We start from the raw sequence: 13,991 nt of genomic DNA, 5'->3' as shown, positions 1-13,991 counted from the left end.
CCCACTGACTTCACCTATATACACCTTACAACCCATGTTTGAATCCTTTCTAGGATGAGGGTTAGTCAGTGACTGCATGGTTTGTGTGCTTCAGTAGAGAAAGGAAAAATGTTTAAAACCAGAGGCTGCAAACAAGTTCATTGCTGCAGAGCTCTGCACAGAAGCGAACAAGTTCTGCTTGTCTGGACAAGGTCTCTGTTGCACAAGAGAGCCCTTGAAGTTTAGATATCTGCCCTGTTCACTTTCCTAATGCTGGGTAAGTCACCAGGGTATGCATTCCTGGTGATTCTTCCTTAGCTACAGCTCTGCATCTCCCTTAGCTTCACAGGGACTTCCACACTTCGCTGTCTGATCCTTGCCTGGCAAAATCTGGAGTAGGCTTGCATGATGCTGTTGAACCTCCTTCCTACACCAGCTCACTCCATCTCTTATATCAGCAGCAAATTTCCTTTAGAAGTCAGATCCCGTTGCTCAGCCCATCAGCATGGCTCCACGCAGTGCCCAGGCTCCTAAACTGCAGGGTTCTGGTGCAAGAGCTCAGCAGCACAGAAGCCAACAGAAGGATCCTCCACCCCTGCTCTTCCAGCTGCACACCACGACTGATCAGGAATAACAGGCAAGTTTTATTGCTTTTGGGTTACACCAGCTTCGAATTATACCTAGCATTAAATTCAACAGTAGCTTGTTTTTTATAAAGCAGCAATAGTGCAATAGGTATTAAAAACTGAACGATGGCTTGTAGGTTTCAGAGTTAACGCACAGCCTGAAGTATCCCATCTCCAAGAGCTGCTGTTTGAAACCACAGCAGCCTCCAGTATGACATGACAGCTATGTAGCTGGCACTGAAAGACTGATCTTTCAGGGGAGACAAGTTTGGGATATTTTGGTTGTTTCTTTAACAGAAACATTCAGTTCACCTTCTGAAATGCAATTGTCAGAACAAGGCAGAGACCCTGCAAAACAACTCAGCTCCCTGCTTGCTCCCCCAGGCACCAAAGTGGGTCCTTCAAGCAAGCTGGCTTTTTCATTGTGGAAAGAACTTCAGAAACACACAGGAAAAAGGGGGGGGGGGGGGGGGGGGCCCCCCGGCCAACGGAGACATATATCCTGAGAGTAAAGCCTGAGAATGAAAAGGTCCAGAAACTGCAGTGTGCAGACTACAGATCCAGTACAGGTTTTTGCTGCCCTTCAAGCCACCTTTGGGGTAACAAAGGTCTGAAGGGTGATGAAGCCAGTGTTGAGCTTGGAGGAGGTTGTTTAACTGAAGGGGCATGAAGGAAGAAAAAAATGATGACACTGGGTTGGGAAATAAAAGATAGATGAGGGTAGTCATGGCAGTCAGGTGAAGTTCATGACGACTAGAAAAAGGGAAATATAACCCCCAGTTTCAAGAAGGGGAAAATGGATGACCTGGGGAATTACAGACCAATCAGTCTCACTTCTGTGCCTGGCAAAATCTTGGAGCAGATTCTCCTGGAAGGCATGCTAAGGCACATGAAAAACAACAAGGTGCTTGGTGACAGCCAGCATGGCTTCACTAAGGGGAAATCCTGCCTCACCAATTTGGTGGCCTTCTATGATGGGACTACGGAACTGATGGACTCGGTGGATAAAGAACTGGCTGGATGGCTGCACACAGAGTTGTGGTCAATGGCTCAATGTTCGGCTGGAGACCAGTAACGAGTGGTGTCCCTCAGGGATCGGTGTTGGGACCGGTCTTGTTCAACATCTTCGTCGCTGACATGGACAGTGGGATTGAGTGCGCCCTCAGCGAGTTTGCCGATGACACCAAGCTGTGTGGTTCGGTTGATACGCTGGAGGGAAGGAATGCCATCGGGAGGAACCTTGATATGCTTGTGAGGTGGGCTGATGCCAACCTCCTGAAGTTTAACCATGCCAAGTGCAAGGTCCTACACCTGGGTCAGAGCAATCCCAGGCACAGCTACATGTTGGGCAGAGAAGAGGTTCAGAGCAGCCCTGCAGAGAAGGACTTGGGGTGCTGGTCGATGAGAAAGTGAACATGAGCTGGCTTCAGTGTGCACTCACAGCCCAGAAAACCAACCTGGGTATCCTGGGCTGCATCAAGAGAAGCGTGACCAGCAGGTCCAAGGAGGTGATCCTGCCCCTCTGCTCTCATGAGATCTTACTTGGAGTATTGTGTGCAGTTCTGGTGTCCTCAACATAAAACGACATGGATCTGTTGGAACAAGTCCAGAGGAGGGCCACGAGAATGATCAGGGGACTGGAGCACCTCCCATATGAAGATTGGCTGAGAAAGTTGGGGCTGTTCAGCCTGGAGAAGAGGGAGCTGCGTGGAGACCTCATAGCAGCCTTCCAGTATCTGAAGAGGGCTTATAAGGATGCTGGGGAGGGACTCTTCATTAGGGACTGGAGTGATAGGACAAGGGGTAATGGTTTAAAACTTAAACAGGGGAAGTTTAGATTGGATATAAAGAAGAAATTCTTTCCTGTTAGGGTGGTGAGGCACTGGAATGGGTTGCCCAGGGAGGTTGTGAATGCTCCATCTCTGGGGGTGTTCAAGGCCAGGTTGGACAAAGCCTTGGGTGACACAGTTTAGTGTGAGGTGTTCCAGCCTGTGGCAGGGGGGTTGGAACTTGATGATCTTAAGGTCCTTTCCAACCCTAACTATTCTATGATTCTATAGTGAGTGAGCACATAGATAATTAGTAAAAGTGATCAGGAATTTTCAGAAAAACCCTTTATGACTTTTTGTGCAGTAATACATTGTTTGTTGAATATATCATCTGTACTTTGACTTCTGCCTTCAAAAGGTAAGCACAGCAGACTACATACTTCATTACCACACAGACAGGCATGAGGATTGTGATTTTATGGCATATGTGATTCACTGGCAGCCCACGAAGACAGAGCATTGTCACTGCACAACAAGAAGATTTAGTTAGATGCAGGGAGATGACTCCAAACTATGCACGGGGCAACTTATGTAGTATTTCACTATCCCAGAGAAATCACCATCTGTAGTTTCCTTTTTTGGAACCTTGGATTACAAGAATCTTATCATCCCACCTCTCACTGGTTTCCAAGATAGGGACCTCAGTGATCTCCAATATAAAGTGTGCTTTGCTCGATTAGTCCAGCATGTAATGCTTTGTTCTCATGTATTTTGGAGCTACTCTGATGTGCAGCAGGGCAATTGAGACTTAATTTCATTATTCATCTCAATATGGTTCAGCTGTATTCAGAGAACAGACTATGGGCCCTCCTGTGGCTAATTTAGCACCTGCAAATCCCCATGCTTAAAGCCAAAGGCTGAATAACCTACTGAAGGAATCTGCAGTAATAACACACAGGTCAAATCATCACACTTGGTGGGAAGACTCTTCTTTTCTTTAGAAACTGTGCACACTTGTCCTGGCACAAGACAAGACCATTGTGTCCTAGTTCTCAAAGGCCAGGATGTATCCCACAAGTGTGTGTGTGTGTGTGTGTGCGTGCATGTAAAAGAGTGTATGTCTCTCTCTCTCTCTATATATATATATACACACATCCTCTTTATGCATGTGCTAATAAGAAATATTTATATATATTTTATGTGTATTATATATATAAATGAAATATATATATATGTATTTAATTATTTTCAAGAAAATCTGAGCAGTTTCAAGGCAAGCAATGTACCTGAAGGAGGTGAACCATGCTCAGATTGGAGCTTTTAAGAGCCACCTCCTCCGCTGCCATGGAGCATGCACAGAAGTTAAGCAAACACAGGCTATTTAAGATAAAATAGTTAAGAACTTCCTAATGAAACCTTCTTCAGCTAAGCCTGCAGACTCTGCACTCATATGAACATCCTTCCACCACAAACACAGTAGCTTCTAGAAGTCTGAAATATTTTAGTGCAGTAAAAGTGAGGACTTTTTGTCTAAATTCGCAAGATGCTATCTACCCTAAATCAGATGATGCAACAGTTTTAGAATTGCTTAGCCTCATCAGCTGTGCTTACCCATTCTCACTGTTTGTACTGTTTATGATGCTTTGGACTTCAGAAATCATTACTGTAAGTAACCAAGCCACAACAGGAATTTGCACATTTACTCTGGTGCCTCCATATTTTGTTTCAGATTATGAATTTCAGAATGTTGGATGATAATAGTAGTAAGATTCAGTACCTTAAGTCACAAAGTTACATCACTTTCCTGGTACAACAGCAAGATCAATTTTCTTCAACTGTGTAACACAGGCTAGAAGGTTCTCTAAAAGCTCATCTCTCCAAGTTCAGTTTAGAGGTTTTTAAACCTCTGAGTATGCATGACTGAGTATTTGTTATGCAACCATAACAACTGTCCTTTTCAAGAAAGATTCCTGCATAATGTGAACACAGAGAACCCAAGGCAAACACAACTTGATCTTAAAACTTTAATAGTAAAAAAAGTGTAAAACCAAACACACCGCTGAAAACTTATCAGTAAGAATGAGAATTTATGTGTTCAAATTCAGAATAGTGCAAATTTTCTTCACTCCCCTCCCCACCTCTCCCAAACTTAAATCACTTTGGTTAAGATACTCAGAAATATTGGCAAAAACTGAACTTTTTGACTGAACATTTTTGGCTGCATTATGTCTAACACGTACAGATTTAGTTTCAGTCTTTACAAATAAATCTTAAATACTTCACTATCAATCAAATATTCATAGAGATCACTGTCATCTTTACTTACATCTGGTTTTATAACATTCTGAAATTGGTTTCAAGATGGTTACAAAACTGTCTTCCTCAGCAGGTAGCATACTCCTTAAAACAGCTGAGCTGATCCAGTCCTGATCCAAGGATCTGATTTCTTCAAGTAGTCCTATAAAATGTGTTTATTTATGTTTTAAACAGTTGAGGAAGGATCTTACATGAATTAAATTACTCTTGATTTACACCAAAGCAAGATTAGAATTGGGGTCTGCTCTGTAACATAGACTTTATGCTAAACTTTTCCTGCTACAGAAAAAAACACCAAAAGCACAAGCAGCAGTTACAGCATTCCCTCAGAAAAGTGAAAGCAGCCAGAATACTGCTACCTGGCCTCAATGTCTTTATGATGGGCCAGTCTTTGACTGATGCCTGTAACTTTATCTGAAGCCATGTAAGATTGGAAATGCACGCGCACACACACACACACAAAAAGCATAATACAAAAAGGCAAATACATAAAAGTTTACAAGTAAACCATAACCACAAAATTGGAGTATTTCTAAAAATTTGGGTTCGATGAATGATACAACAAAACTAGCTTTACTAGTTAAATAAATTATTGCTCCATTTGACTCCATGCAGCATTGAAATGAACTCAGAACCCTCTTCTCTTTTACCTCTCATCAGAAATGATCGATATTGAAGAGAACATGAGGCTCAGATTTACTGTACATTGCACTTCAACTTTAAGACCTAATACTTGCTACTTAGGTCTCCTGTGGTCTAAGCTATCAAATGAATATGTTGTGCTCACCAGAACTAAGTATTAAGAAACACCAAATGTTTTATGTAGTGACATAAGCACTTTTTTCTTTTTTTTTTTTTTTTAAGAAGGCAATCACAGATTGCAAATTCAATAGGGTTGTGAAAAAACAAGTAATGATCTCCTTCAGAAACTGAACTGAGAAAACAAGCTGTTCGCTATTCTTCACATACAGTTTAACTCACATTTTAGGCCCGCTTCCATTTCTAATCATTCCAGTCAAAACCCTGACTCAGAAAGGGGAACAAGGACACCTCTAGGAGAAAACTATGAATGTTAAGGACTTGGGGGCAAGTACTCAATGGCCAACCAATGACCTGCAATGTACATTTTGTAGTAACAACAGACATTGAAGATATCCGAGACCTCAGTGAGATACTGAAGCATATGTCTAATATTAAGCAAGAATACTCACACACACTGAAATTTCTTACTGAATCGGGGCCAGAACTCGATTCTTGCAAATCTAACTTGCAAGCTTGAGAAGTAATAAAATTTCCAGCCAGAATGTCTTGATATAGTTCATGTTTGAACAAGATTGTCTACTATTCACCTATTGTACGGAAGTAGTTTAGAAATTCCAAACTAAAGTGACTTCTGACTTTTTGTCCCTCCAACCCTCTCCACCATCAAAGACAGAAACTTAATGCAGCATTACAAGTTAGGGCATGATTCCTTCATAAGACTCCTAAAAGCATTAGTGCAATGCCTTTAATCTGTTTTGATCACTCTTATTTTTAAATAACCCTATTTTTTAAAGATTTTGATAAATACTATTCCTATTAAACCATACTTCATCATTGTTAAGCACCATCGATCTACTTCCTTTGGGCACTGATACAAGAGCTTGTAATTAAATTTCAGTTTCAAGGCTTTAAAATACGGCAGCTGATTCAATAACTTACATTGGAACCTAATACTTGGAAAACTGCCACTTAGCCTGAGCAGTTGTATGCAACTTGGTGTTAAACTCTTCCAGAGAACAGCCATATGCAAACGCTTATGTGGTAAATCAGGGTAAGATTTCAAGATAAGCAGTTAATTTCACTTGGCTATTCTAAGAGTGGATTAATATTTTTTTCCACAAGTCATTTGTGCAGTGAGCCCATAAGAGATTATTTTTTCTAAATAATCTTCAATTTAAAACAGGAACACATCTTCGCAATGTTGCTTTCACACTGGCACCATGCTCTCTTCTGCAAAGACTTAGTCATTATGTGGTTTCTCTGGAATACCCTATGGATGAAAGAAAGAAATCAAACAGATGATATATATTAATGCCTTCTGGTAAGTGACTACATTACGCACTATTTTCAAAGATTAAATAGTCAACTAAACTCATTTAGGCTGAAAATGAACACTAATTCAGTTTTTTAACAGCCCTCTTTCAAACTGTCTTCAAGCATATGTTGCTTTGTTTTCCAATCAAAGTCTGGTATAAGACAGGTTTACTAATTTCCTCCCAAGTCCCTTTTCTAATATGAAACCCTAGAGTATGCCAGTGTAAGAAATTTAACCAACTTTTCTTTAAAAAAAAGATTATTGTATGTTCTCGTTCTAGAATCAAAATGCAAATACATTTACAAGTACCGAATGTGTGCACAGTTCTACAGCTCCTAGCAGTATCAAACTAAGTATTTCTGAGGTCTAAGCTTTGAACAGCACCCTAGTTTGCCAGATACTGAGAGTAAGGGTTACAGCTCAAAATGAACTGTTGCCATCCATTTAACCCAGCACTGACTCACAACTTAAGATATCAGAATGAGCAGTGAGAGCTGATGGCAGTTACTGCATGTAAAATCACTTGAAATCCAGTGACTGAAAAGTAGCAAGCATCTCCCAGCTGATGTTTCTCAGGGTAGGAATGGATATCACAGGGACACTTCTCATTCTGCTTCTTCTAATTCCTTTTCTAACTGCAAAAGCTAGACAGCAGCTGAGGAGGAAGTGAGGCAACTTTACTACAGTAACTTCCACAGGTGCTGTGTCCTACTCTGGACCTGTCCAGAAATTATCTACTGTTTGATCTGCAATTGTCACATGCAGCCAAAGAGCTCAGGAACTGCAGGAGAATACAGCTACAAAAATAACAGTTTTATTCAGGCTTAGTTTAAAAAGTGCAACATTTCATCTTCTTGCCACATGCACAATGGCTAACAAACCAGATGCTTTTGGGTCATCTCTATAGAGGAAAGACAGAGTTGACTGGATGCTACCATTCTATTTTAGAAGTGGAATTCTTAGACTTTCAGCACTGAATGCTTAATAGCAATTTGCAGAAGCGTTCCTATGAAAATGTTTGGCTTCTCCAAGTTTTTCCCGACTAAGTAATGGTAATGAAAACCACATGAGAAGATGTTTCTAGATAACCAGAATTGAATATTTTGCCTTGCCAACTTCCCTCTTTCTTTATGAGGAAGATAACAAGATAGACAAGGAAGTTGCAGGCAGGAGTCAGTCTGATTTCAATTATGTTCAGGTGAGATGCTAGGTGAAAAGAAGTCAAAGAAAAAAAGAATCCTATGTGCCTAAATCTATTTTAGCCCTTTAAGGATCACTTCCTTTGCTGTCTAACATAAGAAGCAGAGCAGTACTGAAGTACTGTGTATGCCAATGTGAAATACAGAACCCTAGCATATGACTAACTAAATTTTTATTCTGAAACCCTGTTTGCAATAACAAAGCTTAAATAAAATTGTATATTAATGTATCTTTTTTACTTGATGTGACAAGTTTAGAAAGAGAAATTACACCCTCTTTTACCCCTATACATGTAGTCCTGTGAAAAACAGACATGCAGAGATTATGCACCACTCGGAATTGAAAGGGGAGTAGTGAGCTTGTGTTTTAAAGAACCTCAGAGCAAACCAAATTGACTGTGAAGTTAAGATTGTTACCAAGGTCCCAGGAAATCTGTAACTTGGTACCAAGTCAGCACCAAAGAAAATCCTCAAAAACAGAAGCAGATTTGCCCATGCTCTTTTTTTTTCCTTTTTTTTTTTTTTCCTTCTCTGAAACAGCCTTTTCTACAAGAGGTTCCTCTTAATTTAGTGTAACTGAGAATCAATACGAAAGAAATTGATCTTCAGTGTTAGCCAGTGGTGGTCAAGCAACATGGCTCTCTTGCCCAGCTTGTAAGCAAGCCTGTCCATCTGCAGCATCAAGTTAAAGACTATCCACATTAGAAGTACATCAGCATCCATCCACTGGGTTTGCAAGGCTAGGCAGAAGAGACAGAAAGCCTGTTACAGGAAAGACTGCTAGCTTTAGACTTAGCTTTTGGCTCATCTGTTGTTCAGTCCCAAAAAGGAGCTCCCCCCATTAATGAACAGTTCAGAGACTAGTATTTCAGCAACTCAGAAGTCTACAAATTCTCTTCCTTCTGTAAAAATTAAAGGCACCTAAATCACAGCAGCCTTAGAGAAGTTAAACACTTAAAAGATGTTTTCCAGGATAAAGGACTTATGTAGTAAAGAAGACAGATGTTAAATCAATACAGTATTATTACTACGCATTAGTGTCAGAACACTTTTCCCACCCAAGCCTCAGGCTGAAGTGCAAGCATGCACCCAGGTTTACCTTTAAGTATACTATAAAGAAAAAATTACTTAAGAACCTAGCAAATGAGATAGGATTTTATACTGTATTATCCCATATACTGAGTGATACTATATTGAGTGATACTTGAACTACATCTTGAGTGACCAGAAAGACCATAATTGATAGTCGTGGAATTTAATGCCATATACAGACATTTCCTTTCACCTACATAACAAAAATGCTTTACTGCATAAGTAATTACAGAAAGCCCATCTGTGCCTCGGTTTTCTAGCTACCTTAGATGTTAATTCAAAATACTGATGTATACTGATGAGCAGGAGTGATTGAGATTCTCAGCAGAAGCGGTGTACTCATTCTAGTCTTATTTAGACTGTTGCTGGAAAAAAGTTAAGTACAGAAGATACCCTAACATTAAGACATTTCCCACTCTACTGGCAACACAAGTTGGACACTTACAATTCAACTCTTGGGAAGACATCTTTTCATCTCTGCCAATTTGTTGAGTCATACCCTTAAAGCTATAGTTTGTTCTTGGACTAACAACAATAGAAGGTATTTGGATTGTTAAAGGAAATGCTAATTATAGAGTAATTACCATAGCCAGTTGGCGTCCTATGTTTCCTACAGTCACACCTCCTGAGAAAAATATACATGGAAGCCAAGAACGAATGTAAAGAAAATCTGGGGATGTATACCTAGTTAAGAAAAGGAAACAAGTTATAAACAAGTTATTATCATCAGTTTACATATTATTAACATGATAATAAGAGAATTCTCTCCCCAGGCCCAGAAAAAAAAAAACAAACAAACAACAAACCCCAAACAACAGTATCATAGGAGAAGGAATAGGGAGACCAAATTAAGTCTGTTAACTTAGCAAGTTCCTAAAACCCAATATTCCAGCCAGCAAAGTTTGGAAATTTTCTGTCCTTAGAGCCAGTTAATCAGATTAAGTATTTAAGGCTAGGCTGGATGAGGCTTTGAGCAACCTGGTCTAGTGGAAGGTGTCCCTGCCCATGGCAAGGGGGTTGGAATTAGATGGTCTTTAAGGTCCCTTCCAACCTAAACCATTCTATGACATGATTCTGTGATACACCAAGCCAACAGAAGTTCAATTTGCTGAACTGTTACCATTTCAACATACATCCCAATTTGTCTACTCCCCACCTTCTACCCCCAGTTCCCAATCTGATCACCTGGAGCAGCTGGACAATTAGCTGCCTGGACAAACAAAATGTCTAAGAACATGCTATATGTGTTAATCACTAACTTCCAGTGCCTGTGCATCCCTGTTTTCAGTCATTACATGATAGTTGAACTAGTATTTTAAAAGCATAACTTACTGATAAACACCATTATATACAAGAAACTGGGTTATCAGAGTTGCTACAAAGGCTATTGTAATTCCAAGCCCGAGACCACTTCTTGAACGATCAAATGTCCACCAAAGACCCAGTGATAAGGCTGCTAGAGTCAGGGACAGCTGGACGTTGTTTGCAAAATCTAGTTTCTGGAGAAGGATGTTAAGGATAATCCTTTTAAGTCTGCAGTCACACTGCTGCTGAAACTGAACAAGGGAGAATTCAAGCTGAAAGTGAGCATGGTTCTACGTCTCCAAATACGATATGTTAAGGACCTGTTTGTTAGACCTCCAGAGCAATCATAGCACTTGTTGACTTTGACTGGAAAGTGAGTTCAAAACCAACATTTTTTATCACATTGAGAATCTAAAGAATATGCTATATTGCAATATATCTAACTTTTATGGACTTTTATCTCAAGTGACCCAGTTATCCTCACTGATTTAGGTTTTCTGCTCAAACCATCATTATCTCACACAAAGAACACTCTTACTGACAATTTCAGTGTATGTCGCCAGTTAATTTTGTTAACTATTAGACGCAGACAACATATTGATTAAAGTAACTTATACTTGCAGTTAAATCAGACATACTATGATGTCTATCCCTCCCCTGTTCCAGATACTTTTAAGTGAACTGTGTTATCCATCCTACAGTGTACTGCAGGTCTCTCAGAAGTACACCTCTCTGCCAGTGGCACCATTCTTACCTTTGTAATTCTCCCAGATGTGAATGGGAGAGACTGTTTTCATGACAACAAACTAAGTACATGGAGCAACAACATAGACTAGTTCAAGGATACAGCACTTGCATGGTTAATGCCAACGAAAACTGCTATACATCGCATTACGCTGGCCCACTCTCTCTTGAATTTGTGTGGTTCCCCCAGGTGGCTGTCAATGCAGGGATACAGCAGGCCAACGACAGCTGCAAAAGAAGTAACACTACTTGTACTAACTCTTATACAATGATTACTTCATTATTATTAAAGATTAGTTTGGCAAATAAGTGCTTGACAAAGTAGTGAGGTGCTTATCACGTTACTGTAAGTCTGATGAAGAAGAGACAATCATTTCCCCCTTACTTTAGGAAAGAAATCTACCCCGAGAAGCAATATTCTGTTAGAACTTTTAAAGCAGAGATATATACTGCAATGTCAGGCATCTGACTTCAAGGTCCTTTTCTCTCATAAGCATGTATCATTTGACATCCTGAGGAGATGCTTGTACCAATAAATAACAAGATGTAACAAAAGCTTAATTACAGCTAGGAATGGAATATGTGTTTATTGCTCACTTGCAGGGCAGACAGTTTTATGAACTTGACTCATTAGCTGTGAATCAGGCTCAGAATTAAATATTTGCCTGGACGCAGAAGTCTCTTGGCAGCGCTGCTTTCTCTCCTTCTGCTGGGCTGTAAGTCAGCCTGTGCTCCCAGCCAACTCAGAGGCTAATTTAGATACCAAACAAGCAGAGCTGAACATGGAGAAACACCTGCCATCAGTCTTCCTTATGTCAGGGAAAAATAACTACTCGTACTATTAACCACACAATGATTTTATCCTCATATAGCATTTCCTTAGCCTTATCAGTCTGCAGATTGGTTGCAGAAGAAAAACGCAGGCTAGTGTTAGCTCAGTTGCTAGCACAAACACTAGATGAGTTTCACTTTTTTAAGCCTTGTGACTCCAGGTGTTGTCACCAACTCCAACACTAGACATGCTGCTTTAACTATCTGTAACATCTGTGTGTGTCTGTGTGTCCTTTCCTACCCTCTTTCTCCCATCCCCCTTAAACACCTAAGGAGAACTTTTATACTCAGAAGGCTACATGAAGAACTGTTCCAAGACAGATATGTGATTTGGTTCTGGAACAGTTTAATCTTTCTGATTAAAGAACTTTCACCGTAAGGTGACAGCTAAATGCCAAAGTTCAATCCAACTGTGACAGCACTACAAGAACTTTGGAGCATAAACCACGGCAACCTATCTACTATGCAGTTTATCATTCGAGGTTATGGTTTACCATCCACGCTTCCTTGTAACGAGGTTCAATTAACACATGCCATATCACCGTATTGACACGGGCGCTGGTGGTGAGGGGGCAACGCCGCCGCACGTGACTTCCTTGTTTTCGACCCAGCCCGTGGCCAGTTCCCGCCGCCAGCCAATGGCGAGCGCCTCCCGCCACTCACCAGTTCGCCATCAGCCAATGGCCGGCGAGGGGCGGAGACACGCGGCCCCGCCGCGCCCACCCGTGCCCGCCGTGAGGCTGAAGGGATGGGGAGGAAGAGCGGGTAAAGCCCGCTGTGCCTGCGGGAACAAGGTGTTAGGTGCGTGGGGAGCGGCTCACGCTGCAGGAAAAACGTCACCTCACACACATACAGAGTGCTCCGGCTCGGAAAGAGCCTTCAGACACGCGGGAAACGCCAGCTGTTATCCACGCAGGTGGATAAAGCTGGCGTGGGCACGCGTCCTTCCCAAAGGCACAGTCTGCATCACTCGCTGTGCGATGGAAGGGCTCACGAAGGTCACACATTGAGCCCCATCACCTCTCCTCACCACGGGAGGATGGGGCGGGAGGAAACCAAGCTAAATCACGCGTGGAGGTCAGGGACTCACCTGCTGCTGTTCCACAGCACGGCGGCACCCACCAGGCGGAAGAGAAGAGAGTGGAAATCACTTCGTCGGGGAAGAGAGTCACATTTCGCTGTATCTGCAGCAAGTTCAGCACCAGGGCCATGAAAGCACCGACAACGAAGAGGACCACGCTCCTCTGCACCAGGTGCTGACTCCAGTTCAAAGTGCTGCTGGTGGTGCTGGTGGCGGTGCTGGGGCTGCGCGCTCCGGTACCCACCAGCGTCAGCGAGGGGCTTGAGCCGGAGGAGCTCAGCATCCCGCCCGCCTTGGCGGCCAGTCCCGCTGCCGTGTCCCCCGGCTGGGCTCTGTGCCTTCCCCGGGCCGCGCAGGGACAGCTCCAGCCGCCGTTCTCCAACCTGGGCATCGGCTTCACCGCAGTCCTGAAACACACGCGCAGGGACAGGCTGTCAAAACACCCAACGCGGGACGGCCCGACCCCTCACACACACCACCCTCTCCGCCAGGGCTCCAAAGGCACCGGGCAAACGGTTTGGAGCCGGCGGCCCGGGGGAGGCAGGAGGCTGGCACGAACGAGGTGATTCGGGGGCCACGGGCCGCGCTGCCTCGGCCTGTCAGCCGCGGAGCCCCAGCAAGGACCCGCCGCTCCCGTCAGACCAGCGCTGTACCCTCTCCCTCGGAGAGGGGGTTCGCATCCCGGCGTATACCCGGCACGGGGGACGCGGACCTCCCCGCCCTCTCACCTCAGGGGGCTGCGCCCGCCGCCGCCTCAGCCCGTGTGAGGACGGCGAAAAGCCGCCACTCTCCTGCCTCCTTCCCGGCTCGCCAACCCGCGGCCCGTGTAAGGTTTATAAGCCTCCAGCCACGCGTGTCACGTTACCCGCCGCCGACCTACCCGCGGCCGGAGGCAGCGCCGGGCCCGCCGCTCCGCTCCGCCACCCCTCCCCTCGGGCCGGGCCGCGCCGGGCGGGGCGGGGCCGGCCGCGA

At 43.3% G+C, this 13,991-nt stretch overlaps 1 protein-coding gene across 2 annotated transcripts; it reads right to left on the bottom strand.

Moving 5' to 3' along the window:
• Window positions 1-4,384: 4,384 nt before the first annotated feature.
• Window positions 4,385-13,991, bottom strand: INSIG1 (insulin induced gene 1). 2 transcript variants are annotated; one of them, XM_061349246.1, is made up of 6 exons: window positions 13,900-13,991; window positions 13,029-13,426; window positions 11,211-11,335; window positions 10,391-10,557; window positions 9,643-9,742; window positions 4,385-6,722 (listed from the first exon to the last, which is right to left on the bottom strand). In XM_061349246.1, exons 2-6 carry the CDS (start codon window positions 13,408-13,410, stop codon window positions 6,693-6,695), a joined length of 804 nt encoding a protein of 267 aa, XP_061205230.1. In that variant the 5' UTR covers window positions 13,411-13,426; window positions 13,900-13,991; the 3' UTR covers window positions 4,385-6,692. The 2 variants fall into 2 exon arrangements, with proteins under 2 accessions (XP_061205230.1, XP_061205223.1); XM_061349239.1 differs by lacking the exon at window positions 13,900-13,991 and adding an exon at window positions 13,748-13,893.

Source organism: Neopsephotus bourkii, unplaced genomic scaffold, assembly GCF_033783945.1.
Source record: "Neopsephotus bourkii isolate Nb327-2 ecotype Australia unplaced genomic scaffold, CSIRO-AGI_Nbou_v1 NB_53, whole genome shotgun sequence".
Classification (NCBI taxonomy): Eukaryota; Metazoa; Chordata; class Aves; order Psittaciformes; family Psittacidae; genus Neopsephotus; species Neopsephotus bourkii.
This window is presented reverse-complemented; position numbering and strand designations above follow the sequence as displayed.